Here is an 18825-nt window from a genome sequence, read left to right on the forward strand (position 1 = left end):
CTCCAAAGTGAACAGTGAGAGGGAAGTGCTCTGCCCATTTGCTGTAGCTATTTGCAAAATGGAGAGACCCTGGCTCAAAAACACTACTATCAACGGGACCAGAGTGATGTCTGAGTAGGTAATGGTGCCTGTTATCAAGCCTGAAGGCCTGAATCTGATCCTTGGAACCTGAGAACCAACTCCTGCAGGTTGTCCTCTGACCTCCCTTGGCAAATACATGTGCACACACATACACACACAACAAACATGTGCACACACATACACACACAACAAACGTGCACACACATACACACACAACAAACATACAAAAATAATTTAGGTGAACTAACTTACCTCTACATCTGTTTGAAAGTTAAAAAGATCTATTCTTTGCCAGTTGCTTCCATCCAGGGCTAAGATGTTCCATGCCTGGGAGGGGAGACAAGAGAGGAGGGTGGGGTGAGAGAGACGCATCTGCTGAGGATGTTTTGTATTTCCAAACTTTTATTCATGGTGTACGTCAAGTTAAAATAAAATATGGAATTATAATACTGTTATTTTAATAAGACAACATTTAATTGTAATGTTTAGTTTGAACCAAGCTCTCATTGATACTAACAACCAGGCAATACTCTACCTTGGAAATCTGTGCACATCGGCAGAGAGTTACTATATCCAAGAAGGAGAATATTCTAGAGAGAGAGAGAAGATGAGAGGGTGTCAACACCTCAGGACAATTAGAACTTCAAAGACATAATCTAAGGCATCACCTGGACACGCAGAACTTTCAAGAGCCTCCGGCTGGCAACCCACTCAGCTGGCAACACACTAATGCACACTTATTTCCCACACACTGATGCACACTTGTTTCCCACACACTGATACACACTAATTTAACACACACTGATGTACACTTATTTCCCACACACTGATGCACACTAATTTCACACACACTGATGTACACTTATTTCCCACACACTAGTTTCCCACACACTGATGCACACTTGTTTCCCACACACTGATGTACACTTATTTCCCACACACTGATACACACTGGTTTCCCACACACTGATGCACACTAGTTTACCACACACTAATGCACACTAATTTCCCACACACTGATGTATACTTATTTCCCACACTAATTTCTCACACACTGATACACACTAATTTCCCACACACTGATGCACACTAGTTTCCCACACACTAATGCACACTAATTTCACACACACTGATACACACTAGTTTCCCACACACTGATACACACTAGTTTCCCACACACTAATACACACTAATTTCCCACACACTGATGCACAGTAGTTTCCCACACACTGATGCACAGTAGTTTCCCACACACTGATGCACACTAGTTTCCCACACACTGATGCACACTAATTTCCCACACACTCACGCACACTAGTTTCTCACACACTGATGCACACTAGTTTCCCACACACTAATGCACACTAATTTCCACACACTGATGCACACTAATTTCACACACACTAATGCACACTAATTTCACACACACTGATGCACACTAATTTCACACACACTGATGCACACTAATTTCACACACACTGATGCACACTAATTTCCCACGGCCGTTGTAAAACTCTTTCTGCTCCTATTCTGCTTTAGTCCCGTCATACAAAGTCTCTCTAACCAGAAGTCGCCAAGCTTCTCTTTCTCCTGCTCTGAGAACTGATGTGGGAATGGACCCTACTTCACTCTCCTTGAAGACCAGCATTCCAGTTTCCCAGGTGCTGGGCCAGGATGACTAAATCCCGTCCTTCTAATGTTCCTAATGCGCAACGCCAACTCCTAATTCAGATACTTGAGCCTCAAATAATGCGGTTCAAAAGGCTTGATGAGAAAACCCATTTGGCTGGACGTATCTGTTCACACGGCAAAGAGTTTTCAGTCTTTAAGCGCAGATGCCAAGGAGCCATGGGAGATGAGAAAGACGGGGAAGGGGGGCAAAGGACAGATGGAAGCCTGGTGACGTCTGTGAGGGCTTTAGAGGAAGGTGGCCGTGGGTGTGGCAGGGCCTGAGGGGGGTCCCTGTGACACTGGGTGCTGACGACAGCGGAGTAGACACACTGTGTGTGCACTTCAATGCTGGGGAGGCACAGAGGGCGGGCACAATGCTGGCTGGACAAAAAGAAGCTATGGAAGTGTGAGGAAGAGGACAGGGTAAGATGGTAAATGTACACCAAGAGGTCCCCAAAGTCTTCAAAGTTACAGCCAGTGTTGAGTTAAAACTCTGTAGACTCAGGGATGGATGACAGAGCCCCAGAGTGCCCCAGTACTGCACACTAGCATGGTGGCCCGACCCATGCAACACCAGGGGACTAGAGGTGGCAGATGTTGCTCTCCACCAGCGACTCCGTGAACACACGGGAGAGAAGCCTCAAGGCTGCACTGGTCTTAACAGAGCTAAGTACAAAAAATGCCCGTGGCCGAAATGTGTGCTGACATAGATTCATACTCTTATGTTGGGGATCTGCACACCTACGTGACCTCTATGGAAATTTATTTTGCTCACCCCACAGGCCCTCCTGTCCAATAGCCATGTTGCTAGCCCACAGGGGCCCCACAAACTACCCACACACATCATGCTGGGCCCCAGTGCAAACGTGTATGACAGAGAAGAAGAGAGTTAAGGTCTCCTTGAGTCTCCCCAAGGGCAATCCACATGGCAAATGACACAATCTACCATCCCCCAGGAACAACACCACACTCTGGTTCTAAAGACAGCCATTGACTGTGCCCCGTGGACCACCCACAGGCTCCACGGTCGTCACTTGTCACAACCACACTGTGAGGAGGAGGAGGAGGAGGAGGACTATTGTCATGTCCACTTCAGAGACAAGGTGACTTGATCAAGCCACGGGGGATGGAAAGGCTGCAGCTGCAGTCTGAACCAAAGCAGTCCAGCTGGCCCAAGAGCCCACGACCACGCGAGTCCCGCCTGGGAAAGTCTGACAGCGATTTCTTCCTTGGGACTTGACTGTCCACTGTGTGGAGAAGTTTTCTCTTAGTGAGCATGCTGTTTGGAAAAATCTAGTCTAAGTGAAGCAAGATCTTTGTAGGCTGAAACACACAGGAACCAAGTGGGTCAGAATATATGTGCCTCCTCTTGGGCCGATTACTCCATTTTACGGTCACCGAATGGAAAAGCGCATCGCCCAAGGTATTTACATCATTTTCCCCACACACCTTTAAACTGAATGCAATTTCATTTCCACAAGCAGGCACGGTGGTATTTCCAACTGCCAAGCTACAGCCTACACCAATTCCTGACTCAGGGTTTGGTGAACAAAATTGATGGTAAAAGACAGACCCCAGAGCACCAGTGACAGACAGATGCCTGGGGGCCAGGGAAAGGGCACAGCAGGTAAGGGTGCCTGCTGCCAGGCCTGATGACTCCCAAGTTGTCCTCTGACCTCCACATGTGTGCCATGCCTTGCTCCAGCCTGCTCTCCCTCCCTCACCCATACACATCGTTCTCTCTCTCTCTCACACACACAAAGAGAGAGAGAGAGAGAGAGAGAGAGAGAGAGAGAGAGAGAGAGAGAGAGAACGAAAGAGAGTAAATAATTTTTTAAAGTAAAAACAATGAAGAAGCCAGGCGGTGGTGGCCACACCTTTAATCCCAGCACTGTGGAGGCAGAGGCAGGCCAATCTCTGAGTTTGAGGTCAGCCTGGTCTACAGAGTGAGATCCAGGATAGCTGGGGCTACACAGAGAAACCCTGTGTAGTGGGTAGCCATTCCAGCTTTGATCTGGAAGTTCCAACCCCCATTGAGACTTCAGCAAATGTCACGCCTACAAGGCGGGGTGAAGGGAGGCGCCTGGAGACTGGAGAGCTGGATTGGCGGGCTCACGCTCGGTTCCGGGACCCTGGACGGGAGAGGTGGACCAAGCAGGGCTCCAGAGAACACCGCTGGACTGCGATACACCTTCCCCAGACCCTGCGACCTACCTATCCCTTAATTTGTAAGTTACGCCATTAAATAAATCTCCTTTTAACTACGTGGAGTGGCCTTAATAATTTCACCAATATCTGGCGCCCAACGTGGGGCAAATTCCAAAGGCCTGGGTGGCTCCCACCCTCAGCCTCCTCCCTGGCTAGCGGGTACCTAAACCCGCCTGCAAAGTTCCATATAACCAGGGAACACCTACACGGTTCCATTCCCGAAAAAGGGAGCAGCTAGTCCGGTCTCAGCTCCCTAGCTTAGCCCCGAGACCAGTGAAAGAGGCACTCCCCGGCATCCTGAGTGCCGGCGCCGGCTCCGGCTCCCGCCATCTTGACTCCAGCGAGCTGCAGTCAGCCAAGATCACCAGCAGGCCCTGCTTTGGAGCTGTACCAACGCCACCTGCTGGCTGAAAAGTGCTACTACACCCCCCCAAACCACGAAAGGTAAGTAAAAGTACCTGATAATTTTACACCTTAAAATTGACTAAAAATTTTTGAGTAATTCTTGTAATATGGCTGACAACATTACCTCACAAGAATTTGAAAATCTTTTTGCCTGTATGATGAATGACATCTTCCTGGAAATATACGACCTTCCTAAGGCATATCTGGCCTGTACCATTTTGGCATTCATTGTAATAATCCACACAGTGTTCAAACACTGGTTTAATAACAAGAACAAAGATGAGTCATTATTGGGACTGATACAGGCTTTAAGCGAGAGCAATGAAGGCTTACAGAAAAAGATTCTATCTCTGGAATCTGCATTAATGGATAGCAATGAGACCTTAGAGAAGAAGATTCTTTCTCTGGAATCTGCTGATCAGGATTTACAAAACAGGCTTGGACCAAAAATTGATCTTATTGATAATAAATGTGAATATTTAATGGACAAAACACTAACTCTCCAGACACTATATAAGGAAGAAAGATTATCATTAATTGATAAGATAAGGTCCATGGAATCATGTGTTTCTGAGGAACATAAAAACTTCAAAAAAAAATAAATAAATAAAATTTAATAAATAAATAAATAAATAAATAAATAAAATAAAAAATAAAAAAAAGCCGGGCGGTGGTGGCGCATGCCTTTAATCCCAGCACTCGGGAGGCAGAGCCAGGTGGATCTCTGTGAGTTCGAGGCCAGCCTGGGCTACCAAGTGAGTTCCAGGAAAGGCGCAAAGCTACACAGAGAAACCCTGTCTCGAAAAACCAAAAAAAAAAAAAAAAACTTCTATGATTCCATGAGAAATCTGGAGTCCCTTGCCAGAGAGGAGGCTCACTCCATAGAACAGACCCTAGGTGCTCGTTTGCAGGCCTTAGAAGAAACTCTCAGTAAACATGACAAGGGACCTAATAAGCAGAAGGGCAAGACCATAGAGGTTGTAACATCTCCAAATGGCTCTCACACAATGGCTTATCCTGTTATCATCCATGAGAAGCAAGCGGATGACACACACCCCGAACCATATACTACATATACATTACAACCAATTTCAACAAGGGACTTTAAAAATATAAAGGAAGCAGTAGTTACGTATGGGATACACTCCACGTACGTAAAACAGATGTTAAATTCGTGGTCTACCTCACATAGAATCATCCCAAATGACTGGCATCAGTTAATTTCAGCTGTTCTAGAATATAGCCAGCAGCTACAGTGGAAAAGCTGGTTGAGAGAAGAGGCAAAAATTTTAGAACAAGGTAAACTCAGAGGTTTTGTGATCTCCCAAGATCAAATACTTGGTGAGGGATGTTTTGCTGACAGGAATGTACAAGCCATTTATGATGAGCATACAATATCCCTATGCCGTACAGCAGCTCTAAATGCTTGGGAAAAAATTCTAGAACCTGGAAAACCAACTGAGGTATACACAAAGATATTTCAGGGACCGCATGAACCCTTCACTGATTTTTTACAAAGACTGAACACAGCTATAACAAGAGCTGTATCAGATAAAGAATTAAGAAAAGTATTAACTGAGTCCTTGGCGTTCGACAATGCTAATGCAGAATGCAGAAGAATACTTACACCATTAAAGATCAGATCAGCTCCTTTGGAAGAATGGATTCAGTATACTAATGGTGTTGAGTCTCGTAACTACAGTAATGAGGCTTGGATAGGAGAGACAAATCCCAGAGGTGAAAGAAGGCCCCGTGTTACCAAATGTTTTAAATGTGGTACATCAGGTCATATAAGTAAAAACTGTACGTGGGATACTCCTAGGAGTAATACTCCTTTTAGGAATAGCCTAAACAGGAGACCCCAACCACCTCCCGGATTATGTAGAAGGTGTGGCAAAGGCCGACATTGGACCAGTGAGTGCAAATCAAAAATAGATATACGAGGTAACCCTTTACTGGCGGGAAACGCCTCAGGGGGCCTCTTGCAGGCCCCCAAATCAAATGTAGTACAAACATTCCCAGCCACTGTGGAAGAAATTCCTCTCCAAGACAACTGAATAAACCAATGCCTAATGTAAAAACCGATACTGCAATGGATGATAAAACAGCTCTGATGGATGGATCACAGTTTACAAAGAACACTATAAAACAAATATTTTGGCAGACTTCCATAAACGATCAAAGACCAAAGCTTAGAATTCGAATTAATGGCCTGGTTATGGAGGGACTGGTAGACACAGGTGCAGATGTGACTATAATTACACCAAAATCATGGCATCCAAATTGGCCTCTTCAAGAGGTAGATGTCCAACTTTTAGGGATTGGCATCCTATCTCAGATAAAACAGAGTTTGAGATGGGTTGAATGCATAGGGCCAGAAGGACAGAGAGGAAGGCTGAAGCCATATGTAGCAAATGTAGCAGTAAATCTTTGGGGCTGAGATCTGTTACAACAGTGGAATACCCAGATTAAAATTCCTACACTTTCAGAAAAAGAATACAGACAAATGCATGTTTCTAGGAATAATATCACATGCTATAAAAATCAGGCACCGCTGGGCGGTGGTGGCGCACGCCTTTAATCCCAGCACTCGGGAGGCAGAGCCAGGCGGATCTCTGTGAGTTCGAGGCCAGCTTGGGCTACCAAGTGAGTTCCAGGAAGGGCGCAAAGCTACACAGAGAAACCCTGTCTCGAAAAAAAAAAAAAAATCAGGCACCAACCATTCAGGCTGTTCACAAACAGAGCACAACTGCTGTTGAACTCTCAGAAGTACCAACTGCCTTACCTTTAAAATGGCTAATTAATAAACCTGTCTGGGTTGGACAATGGCCTTTGACAAAAGACAAGCTACAAGCTTTAGAACAGCTGGTTCAAGAGCAGTTAAATGCTCAACACATTGAAGAATCTACCAGCCCTTGGAATTCTCCTGTATTTGTTATTAAAAAAAGGTCTGGTAATTGGAGAATGCTGACAGATCTGAGAGCTATTAATAAAGTAATTCAGCCTATGGGCTCCCTACAGACTGGGATGCCCTTGCCCTCTCTGCTACCTAAAGAATGGCCTATAATAGTTATTGACTTAAAAGACTGTTTCTTTACCATACCCTTACAAGAAAATAATAGAGAAAAATTTGCCTTCACAGTACCTAATTATAACAATTCTCAGCCAATCAAGAGATATCAATGGAAGGTCCTCCTACAGGGAATGTTAAACAGCCCTACTTTGTGCCAATACTTTGTGCAGAAACCATTGGAGATAATTCGTGTAAAGTTTCCACAATCCATAATTTATCACTATATGGATGATATCCTATTAGCTGATCCAAAGTTAGATACATTAGAAAGCATGTTTGAAGAAGTAAAAAAAGTTTTGCCTCGCTGGGGACTGCAAATTGCTCCTGAAAAAATACAAAGAGGAGATTCTATTAATTACTTAGGATAAAAGATAGAGCTATAAAAAATTAGACCCCAAAAGGTACAACTAAGGAGAGATCGATTGAAGACTCTTAATGATTTTCAGAAGTTATTAGGAAGCATTTCCAACTTACTGGGTATCATGGGAATACCCAAAGATGGACTACAAAATTTGACTAATACTCTAGAAGGGGACAAAGAATTAAATAGTCCAAGAGAATTATCAGCCGAAGCTGAGAAGGAATTGGCTCTAGTAGAAAAGACTATTTGAGAAGCACATATTCCTTCTCAGGTCTTTGACGGGATTGAAGACTAGCAGTTATAGTTACAACTTAGTAGATAGAACATATTAAGTATTAGATTCAGGTTCTTTAGGATAGGACACCTTTTGGAATGATCTTTGTAACATGCCATTTACCTATGCTCTATACTTCTCTGGATTATAGTATGTGTTTCTTGCTTGATATTGTTTGCATTGGTTGTAGTTCCATCTTATCTAGGTCATTATCCCTCATTATTCCTGGACAATATTTGATAACCATTCCTTTGTATATAGTCTTGTATTAGGTTAGAACTTTCTTATTTAGACAAAAAGGGGGAGATGTAGTGGGTAGCCATTCCAGCTTTGATCTGGAAGTTCCAACCCCCATTGAGACTTCAGCAACTGTCACGCCTACAAGGCGGGGCGAAGGGAGGCGCCTGGAGACTGGAGAGCTGGATTGGCGGGCTTGCACTCGGTTCCGGGACCCTGGACGGGAGAGGTGGACCAAGCAGGGCTCCAGAGAACACCGCTGGACTGTGATACACCTTCCCCAGACCCTGCGACCTACCTATCCCTTAATTTGTAAGTTACGCCATTAAATAAATCTCCTTTTAACTACGTGGAGTGGCCTTAATAATTTCACCAATAACCCTGTCTTGAAAAACAACAATGAAAAGAACAAAACAACCCCACCCCCCAAAAAAGCAAAGAAAAACCAGAGCTGGCTGAAGTAGGAAACAGTCCGGGCCCCTTGAGGGCCTGCTTCTGAAAAGGGGCTCCCAGCTTCCCCCGCGGGCATCCCAAGAGTGCAAGGTTACACAGACAAGGGCAAGTAGTGGAGACTGCGACAGTGTTGCCAGCATGCCTGACTCTGCGGGATACCCTCACTAACTGAGATGGGAAGCCCACCCCACAGTGGGTGAGGCACCAGGGGCCGAGTCTTGGACAGAATCAACAAGCCCAGAGCCGAGCACCAGCATTCGCTGCTCTCGGCGCGACCCTGGCTGCAATGTGACTAGTTTCCCAAACTTAAGCTTGCCACTTGTCCACAGTGGACGAAGAACATGGTGTGGGCCAGAATGGACCCCTTCGCCCCTAAGTTGCCTTAGTCGGAGTACTTTGTCACAGCCACAGCAACCTCTAGTGGACAGCTGTTCTGTCCATGACCTTGGAACACCACCTCTAGAGATGTCCTACCTACCTATGACCTTGAAGTACCTGCTCCTGGGGCGTGGCTGGGGCTACCCTTAAGACCTGAGCTGCACTGAAGGCTGTGTGCTTCTCTGCTCCTGGGCTGGACGGTGTGGACCATCTCAGCAGCAGAACAGTGTTGGACTGAACCTCAGCTTTCTAGGACCCTACGATAAATCTCCCGTGCTGCAGTGAGTTTCCCCTATAAATTCCTTCACCCTTTAAGCAGACTCCATGGATTTCTTGCATTAGGAACCGACACAAATCTACTCATAGACGTGAGAGCTGTTCCATTAGTCCATCTGCCCCACACCTTAGATCCATGTTAACTACAGAGCTTTGCTCTAAGTTTTAAAGGCCACCGTGCAGACTCTACCCTTGTTCTTCATCAGGCCATTCATTCCTCATTCCTCTTGGCCCTCTGAAATTCCATTACATTCTAGACTCTCGTCGACTTGCATAAGAAAACTTTCTGAAACTTTCACTGGAATTACCCTGAATTTGCAGGAAGCTTGGACAAAATCAAACTTTTTAGAGTATTGGGGAAGAAAAATACACACACACACACACACACACACACACACACACACACACACACACACACACACACACAGCCAGTCAATGGCTTTCAAGGCACCTAACGAGATAAAGTTCACTCTTAACCTGCATGGACCTCTTATACTGCTGTTGCCTGCTGGACTTAAAGAACGTCTTCCCGACAAGAAATTCCTCTAGTACTTGTGTGGGAGTGTTTGTGATGAATCTTTCTCAGCTTGCACTTACTTGAAAAGGTTTATTTTTAGTTAAAATGTATTATTTGTGTCTGTATGGGGGGGGGGAGCCACGCCCCGTGTGGAGGTGGGAGGACAAGCCTGGAGTCAGTTCTCCATGCATGAAGGCTTCTGGCATTGCAGTCAGGTCACCAAGCCTGGATGACAACTACTGCTCCTGCTGTGCCGTCTCACCAGCCCAGGCTTTGATTACTTTTTTGGCTAATTTTTAATTTTTAAAAATTATTACTTTGTGTATGGTGTGTGGGTGTGGATGAGCCGCAGAATACAGGCAAAAGTCAGAAAGCAGCTTTGTGGAGTTGGCTCTCTCCTTCTACCCAGCATGGGTCCCAGGGATGCCAGGCCTGCCTAGTAAGCACTTGACCTGCTGAGCCATCTCACCAGCCCAGGCTTTTTGTTTTGTGGGTTTTTTTGTTTTCACTTGTTTGTTTTTTGAGACAGGATCTCTCTACATAGCCCTGACTGTCCTGGAACTCACTCTGTAACCCAGACTGGCCTTGAACTCAAGGAGATCCACCTGCCTCTGTCTCCCGAGTGCTGGGATTAAAGGTGTGCGTCACCACCATGCTGGGCTCCAGGCTTTCATTTTCTAAAGGTAACTAATGGGCTGTGTAATTTGGGGACAGGAGAATTTTCTTTCTGCACTTTAAACATCTTCTGAATCATTGCTCATAAGAACCAACTGGGCATATCTTAATCACTGCTCCTGCACATGTACAGGTCCACTGTTCAGCTCTGGTTTAGGTTACTTGTGTTTTTACAACAGAGATTTGCTATGTAGCCCAGTCTGGCATGGAGCCCATGACCCTGACCCTCCCAAGTACTGGGGTCACCCATGGCCACACCAGCTTCAGTCATCTTTCAAGATGACTTGACTTTTCTTTACTGCTCGTCAGTAATTAACCGTGCCTCAATATGATGGCCACCATGTGTGCCCACGTGGAATCCACTGCTTTCTGACCTGATGTCTGTAACCAGGTGTGAAACCTTTGGGGCCATTATTCTGTCCAACATACGTATGACTATCCCTTCCTTCTTAGCTGGACCTCCAACTGCATGTATGTTAGATCACTTCATCTTTGTACTCATTTTTATTTTTACAGGGTTTCTCTATGTAGCACTTACTGTCCTGGAACTCATCTATAGACCAGGCTGGCCTCGAACTCAGAGATCCGAGTGTCTCTGCTTCCTGAGAGCTGGGATTAAAGGCATACGCCACCACTATTCTCGAAGAGTTATTAATTTTAATTTTTAATGTGTGTGTGTGTGTGTGTGTGTGTGTGTGTGTGTGTGTGTAGCTCTGTGGGTATGTGCATGTGAGGACAGGTGCTCTTGGAGGCCAGGGGCGTCAGATCCTCTGGAGCTGGGTTATAGGCAGTTGTGAGCAACTCGATGTGTATAGCGTCCACAATAATTCAAAGACATTAGCCGCCTACACCGCTTCTTCTGTTTCATGACCCTTGTCCCATACGAGAGGAGCAATTGGTTAAAAATTAGGACAAGACCCCAGCTGTGTCAAGAGCTGTGTTAGGATAACCACAGACATGTGTAAACATGCTTTTACAAACCCCGTTAAACTTGTTCAAACACTTGTCATCACAAATTGTACTACTAATTGCAATATGTTATCACAAGTTGTAAATTCCCGGAATGTACTGTCATCCAAGAGTTGACCTTAAATTGTAAAAATTATTTTCTTATTATCACCCCTCACCTCCCTACTTGTGGCTTTTGCTTTAAAAAGGACCTACTCCCTCTGCTCAGAGTCACAGTGTCAGAACCTGACTTGCCTGTGGCCCTAACTAGCTAGAAGTTCTGGTACCCTGCAGCAATAGAATAAAGTTGCCTCTGCTCATCTAATTTTGGTGGCCTCGTCCTCAATATTTGTGCGACTCCCAGACCCAATAATGTGGGTGCCAGGAACTGAACCTGGATTCTCTGTAACAGCAGGCTGCACTCTGGGTCAGTCATCTCTCCAGCCCTCTACCTCCCTACCCACCCCCCACGCCACTATGACTGTTATTTTCCCCCCAGAGGTTTCGTTGTCTCCTGAGACAGAATTCTTTCCCTTATCTTAACCCTGCTGTACAGAGCTCAGCTACAGAGCTCAGTAGCCAGGGCACTGAAAGAGGAGAGAGCTCACTGATTTGTTTTCTCTTCCTGTGGGTCATGGTTTTTCTGAGTTGTTTGTCTCACTCCAGGTCCAATGGAGAATGTAGCATTTTATCTTGGCTTATTTCCCAGAGAGCGCTGGCCTGTCCTCTGGAGGTTTAGCATCTGCTCACTCTGGTCCTCAAGTGCAGCTAAACCTACTCAGATCACCTGCGAGCTGCTGAGCCGGACTCTGGATTTTTAACTGTTGTGAGTGAAGCAGAAGAGGGTTGGCTTCAGTTTCCTTGTAAGTCTGTAAACTCCTCTGAATTGCATGATTGCAAGAATCCAAAGGCCCAGGCATTGCAGACATTGCAGACAGCTCAACCCCTCCCCCCACAGTGTTTCAGGAGAAATGAATGGGGAGAAATTTTAGGACAAAGAATTTGTTGCATTTGGGCCTCTAAGCCATGGCTGGTTTAGTTTCTATAAAACTCAGTGAGGCTGCACAGTGGATAAGGGCGTTCACTGCCAAGCCTGATGACCCGAGTTTGATTCTTGGAACCCACATAGCAGAAGGAAAGCATTGACTCCTGTACACTAATGGCATAACTCAGCAGCTATTGGTTTGGAAACAGTTCCATCACCCAGGTGAAATGCCACACACACACACACACACACCCCGAGCCGGCCAACACGGATGTGCCTGGCTGCGAGGATCCTTCCCTGATCTCCAGGTGAACAGACTATAACAGACTTTCGGGGTGTGGCTTCCTTAGTGTGCTCTTCACACTCACCCACACTGGCATACTCACACTCACCCACACTGGCACACACAAGTACTTCTCCTGGCTGAATACCTCTTTGTGTGTTTATATCATGATTTGTTTGTTCAATTATCTGTTGATGGACATCTGGAGTTCTTCATTTTGGCTCTTGTGAATAATTCTGCTATGAATATTCGTGTACATGTAATTGTTGGCATTTTTAATAGTTTGATCATATATTTTGGCTTTTTTGCAGCTTCAATTTTGGGATGGCAAACTGTGATCCCAAATTTTAAATGAAAAAAATTCCAGAAATAAGCAATTTTAAGTTTGTGTAATTTTTTGTTTTCTTTGGAGACAAAGTCTCACTATGCAGACTAAGCTGGCCTTAAAGCTCACAAAGACTCACCTGCCTCTGCCTTGTAAGTGCTGGATGAATGCGTGTGCCATCACACCCAGCTCGAGTTCATGGCATTTTTATTACTGAGTATTGTTATTTGTTTTACTGCTACCTACTGTTATTTACTGTGCTCATGTGTAGATTCAACTTTCTCTGCAGGTATGGAAAACCACAGTGCAGGACCCAGTCACTCGGGCTGCTGGGATACACAGGGATATAGCCTACCCGAGTGGAATTCCCACTGTGTGATTATTTTGTGTCTTTTTTAAGAACTGCCAACTGGCTACACCAATTACAACTTCATTATCACTATTGCATCTTCATTTTAGAATAACTGAGCTCAGGCAGACAGTTAGTTCTAGGTTTCTCTTCCCTTGGGCACATGGAGTAAGAGTCGGCTCTCTCCTTTTTATCAGTGCTGTTCAGAGACCTGCATAGTTACTTACGGCTGTCGCTAGGAACTGGGCTCATTTTACAGGTTTGTTAGGACACCTCGGGCTTTTGAGATGGCTCAGCTGCATGCCCAAAGTTCTGGGTTTCATCCCCAGAACCAGCTTCCACTGGTCGTCCTCTCTGCTGGAGTTTTATGTCAACTTGATACAAAGGAAAGTCATTTGAGAGGAGGGAACCTTTTTTTTCCCCCCTTCAAGACAGGTTTCTCTGTGTAGCTCTGGCTGTCCTGAAACTAGCTCTGTAGGCCAGGCTGGCCTCAAACTCAGAGATCTGCCTTCCTCTGTCTCCCGAGTGCTGGAATTAAAGGCTGTGACACCAACACCCCTAGAGGAGGAAACCTTAATTAAGAAAATGCCTCGGGGGGGGGGGGGGGGGGGGGGGGGGGGGTTGGAGGATTGGCTGTGGGGCTAAGAGCACTTGTTGCTCTTCCAGAGGACCTAGGTTCAATTCCCAGTACCTACATGATGGCTAACAACCATCTGTAACTCCAGTCACAGGGGGAATCTAATGCCCTGAAAGCATGTGGTTCATAGACATACATGCAGGCAAAACAACCATACACATAAAATAAAAAAATAAAATGCCTCCATAAGATCGGGCTGTAAGCAATCCTACAGTGCACTTTCTTAATTAATGATTGATGTGGGAGGGCCCAGCCCATTATGGGTGGAGCCATCCCTGTGCTGGTGAACCTGAGTGTGGTGATATATTGTAATGTGGTGATATATTGTGTACCCTAACAAACTTGCACGAGGATCAGTGGACAGAGTCAGCCACTAGATTAGACATAGAGGTTAGGCAGTGGTGCACACACCTTTAATCCTATCACTAGGGAGACAGAGATCTGCCTGGATCTCTGTGAGTTCAAGGCCACATTGGAAACAGAGCCAGGCAGTGGTGGCACACACCTTTAATCCCAGTACTGGGAAGCACACATGCCTTTGATTCTAGAAAGTGACATGGTTGGGCAGAGAAAGGTATATAAGGCGTGAGGAAACAGGAACTAAAGCAGTTCAGCTGAGACCCTTTCGGGTGAGGACTCAGAGGCTTTCAGTCTGAGGAAACGGGATTGGCTGAGGAGTCGGCGAGGTGAGGTTGGCTGTGGCTTGCTCTGCTTCTCTGATCTTTCAGCTTTCACTCTGATATCCAGCTCTGGGTTTTTTATTAAAAGACCATCTAAGACTCAAACAACACCTGAGCAAACGATGATGAACAAGCCATTTAAGCAGTACCCTCCATGGCCTCTGCATCAGCTCCCGCCTCCCTGTTCCTTCCCTGCTTGAGTTCCTGTCCTCACTGCTTTTGATGAGGAACTGTTATGTGGAACTGTGAGTGAATACATCCTTTCGTATCCATGTTGCTTTGGGTCATGGTGTTTCAGCACAGCAATAGTAACTTAAGTAGGAGAGCCTCTGGCTACCACATGCATACTAGAACACATCCCCAACCCACACACATTCACACAAAAGAAATAAAAGCTGGAGAGATGGCTCAGTGGTTAAAAGCACTGGCTGCTCTCCCAGAAGGTCTGAGTTCAGTTCCCAGCACCCACATCAGACAGCACACAGTCACTTGTAGTCCCAGCTTCAGAGATCTGGAAGCCTCTTCTGGAGCACACATGCACAGATGTATACACGCATACAAAAATATTTTAAAATAAAAATAAACAAACTGTAATAAGGCTTGTGTTTGATGTTCTGCCATTTCATTATAACTATTTAGGTATGAATTTATCTTCCTGATCGTGTGTGATAACTGTGTCCTTCCACAGTTTGAGGACCCACGCCTGTGATCCATTCTGAAAAACAACTCCAGCCATGCTTTAAATATCCCATGATCTTTGTCTATAATTCTCTTTAGAACTCAAATCCCACCTTTAGGTCCCTTGAAAGTGGTTCAATGTTTCTATGACTATCTCCACATGCTGATGTAAAGGTGGAAAGAAAAAACTAGGATTTGTCCTCTGACCTCCACAGGTACACTATGGAACACACACACACCACACACCATACACAATAGTAAATACAATTTTTTAAAATACTCAAAAGAAAAATTAAGATTATCTTGAGTCAAAAGAAGGTGTATATGTATGTGTATATATATATATATGTATGTATGTGTGTGTGTGTATATATATATATATATATTTTAATTTTTTTTTTTTTTGAGACAGGGTCTCACTATGTAGACCAGGCTGGTCTTTGAACTCACAGAGATTTACCTTTCTCTACCTCACAAGTACTGTGATTAAAGGCCAAAGTGCTACTAAGTCTGGCTAAAAGGAGAAAAAAAAAACATAAAAAAGGCCAAAATAGAGAAATGAAGAGGATTTGGAGAGAAAATGATACAGACACCAGACTATCTTACAGGTCGTACGACTTTCCTGTGTGAGAGCAGCATGCGAAGGGCAGGAAAAGCAGAAATGGGAATGGAAAAACATGAAAAAGTAAAGATTTATGTATTTTACGAGAGTGTGCATGAGGCCAGAAGGCGGCGTTTGGAGCTGGAGTGGCAGGTGTTTGTGAGCTGCCCATGGGGGCACTGGAAACTGAACCCAAGACCTCTGCAAGGGCAGCAAATGCTGTCGACTGCTGAGCCCTCTCTAGCCCCTGGTGGAAAATTAAGAGGTGACTTGAAGCTTTGTATTTAAAGAAAGCATTATCTATTCTGAGAGGTCAGACAAGGCATCAGATCCCGGAAACTGGAGTTTCCGAGAGTTGTGAGCCACCCTGTGGGTGCCGGGAACTGCACCTGGGTCCTCTGAAAGCAGCAAGTGCTCCACTGCCCTACTCCTAAACTCTGTGCTCTCCCATGCCCCTGAGCAGAAGGATGCATGTGCATATGTGTGCGCGCTGGAATCATTTGCTGAAAGCAGTCTACAGATTTAATGCAATCTTAAACAAAACAAATACCCCACAATGTTGGAAGCAACATGTGGCTATAGGTTGATAACATCCATTTGCTATTTCAAATGCTGTTTCAAGGGAAGAGGAACTTCTTCCCTTGTAAAATTGTGTTAAAGGTCGGGCGGTGGTGGCACACGCCTCTAATTCCAGCACTTGGGAGGCAGAGGCAGGCAGATCTCTGAGTCTCAAGGCCAGCCTGGTCTACAGAATGAGCAGAGTGAGTTCCAGGACAGCCAGGGCTACACCTATATCTAAAAAGAAAAAGAAAAGAAATGTACTCCTCCTCATGCCTTTCCCCCACCGCTTTCTGTGCTGTTCAATAAACACAGCGAAGGTCTGTGTTGGGGATAGCAGCAGAGACGGGCAACATGAGAAGACACAGGTCACAGACAGACAGACACACACCCACACACATACAGAGAGAAAGAGAGAGAGAGAGAGAGAGAGAGAGAGAGAGAGAGAGAGAGAGAGAGAGAAGCAGAGGCAGAGGCAGAGGCTATGTACAGGCCACTAACCAAACAACAGACAGATGAAAGACAGAATTCAAGTTTGGGGTCACTGTGTTGATCTAAACCCCAAGAGGGAGACTCTGTTTTCATCCTTTAATATGATATCAAGAAAATGGAGTAATATATCTTAATTAATCAGGAAGAAGAAATATGAACCAGTTTAATATCCACAAGGCAAACTTTTCAGTGTAAATGACACAAGGTGACTTTGCTGGCCAGTGTTTGGTCCAGTGGACACAAGCTAAAGTCACCCGGGGAAGAGGGAATCTCAAGTGAGAAAACGCCACCATCAGACTGTCCTGTGTGCAAGCATTCTTGATTAATGGGAGGACCCAGCCTACTGTGGCTGTGCCACCCCTGCGCAGGTGGTCCTGGGTTCTATAAGAAATCAGGCTGAGCAAGCCATAGTGAGCAGGCCAGTAAGCAGCACTCCTCCATGGTCTCAGCCTCAGTTCCTGCCTCCAGGCTCCTGCCCTGCCTGAGTTCCTGTCCTGACTTCCCTGGATGAGGAACTACAAGTTGTAACATGAAGTAAACCCTTTCCTCCTCATGTTGCTTTTGCTTATGGCATTTCATCACCGCAAAAGTGACAAAAAGACACACAGGCACTTGGGACAGTGTTTCTCCCAAGCCTTTCCTCAGGAATATTCTGGAGACTAAGCATCAGAAAACAAAATGACAACACAGAGCTGAGTAAACATGTAGAAACAGTTAAAGGAAAGAGCACAAAAATCGAGGGAATTAGTCACATGTTAAAGTGTCACACTAACAGCTACCGTTGAGATCTCAACTCATAAAATCTGCTTCCTAAAACCAAGAGAGACAATAACAATATGGGAAATCCATGTAATCCATCTTCAACTAGTGTGGATGCTAACACTCCCACAGTGATGAACACCACACACCTGACTGAAAGGTGTGAGCTACTGAGCTATGTGAGAGCCAAGAGCAGAGAAAATCACTTTCTTTTTAAATGATTTATTTTTATTTTTAATATGCATATATGTCTTGGGTGTGGGTACATGAATGCACTTGCCTGTGGAGTCCAGAAGAGGGTGCTGGATCCTATGGAGCTGGAGTTACAGGTGGTTATGAGCCACCAGATTCAAGTGCTGAGAATCTTCTGCAAGAGCAGTTTGTGCTCTTAACCACCGAGCCATCTCCCCAGCCCTAAGAAAATCTTTAATTCATGAGTGAAAGGTGTGTAGAAAAAGTCAAATTGTATAAACTTAATAACAAAGTGCGTTGAAGGAATATGTGAAATAATAACATTAAGTATTCTTAAAATTACCAATAAAAATCACTAGATGAGAAGAAAACACTGTTTTTTCTAGTGGATTCAAAGTTATATAAAGGCCTGTGATCCTGGTTTTCAGGAGGCAGAGGGAGGAAGACCGTGAGTTTAAGACCAGGCTGGGCTACAAAGTGAGGCACACATGCATGTGCACACACACCATCTCCAAACGAGAACCACGTGGAACGAAGAGACAAAAAGATGAGGATGGCCCAGTGGTTAGTGAGAGTGCCTGTCTAGCGTTTGTTTTGTTTTGTTTGATTTTTGAGACAGGGTTTCACTGTAGCTTTGGAGCCTGTCCTGGAACTCACTCTGTAGACCAAGTTGGCCTCGAACTCACAGAGATCTGCCTGTCTCTGCCTCCCCAGTGCTGAGATCAAAGA

The 18825-nt window shown here is 45.1% G+C and overlaps 1 protein-coding gene across 1 annotated transcript in view; it reads right to left on the reverse strand.

Annotated features, from left to right (window-relative positions):
* Positions 1–18825, reverse strand: part of Fbxl2 (F-box and leucine rich repeat protein 2) — a 59160-nt gene that overhangs the window by 26710 nt on the left and 13625 nt on the right. Inside the window, 2 exon segments of the mRNA XM_052723117.1 lie at positions 334–408; positions 617–671. Coding sequence (XP_052579077.1) covers positions 334–408; positions 617–671 — 130 coding nt within the window.

The sequence above is a fragment of the Peromyscus californicus genome, unplaced genomic scaffold, assembly GCF_007827085.1.
Source record: "Peromyscus californicus insignis strain IS unplaced genomic scaffold, ASM782708v3 Scaffold_11__1_contigs__length_118956290, whole genome shotgun sequence".
Classification (NCBI taxonomy): domain Eukaryota; kingdom Metazoa; phylum Chordata; class Mammalia; order Rodentia; family Cricetidae; genus Peromyscus; species Peromyscus californicus.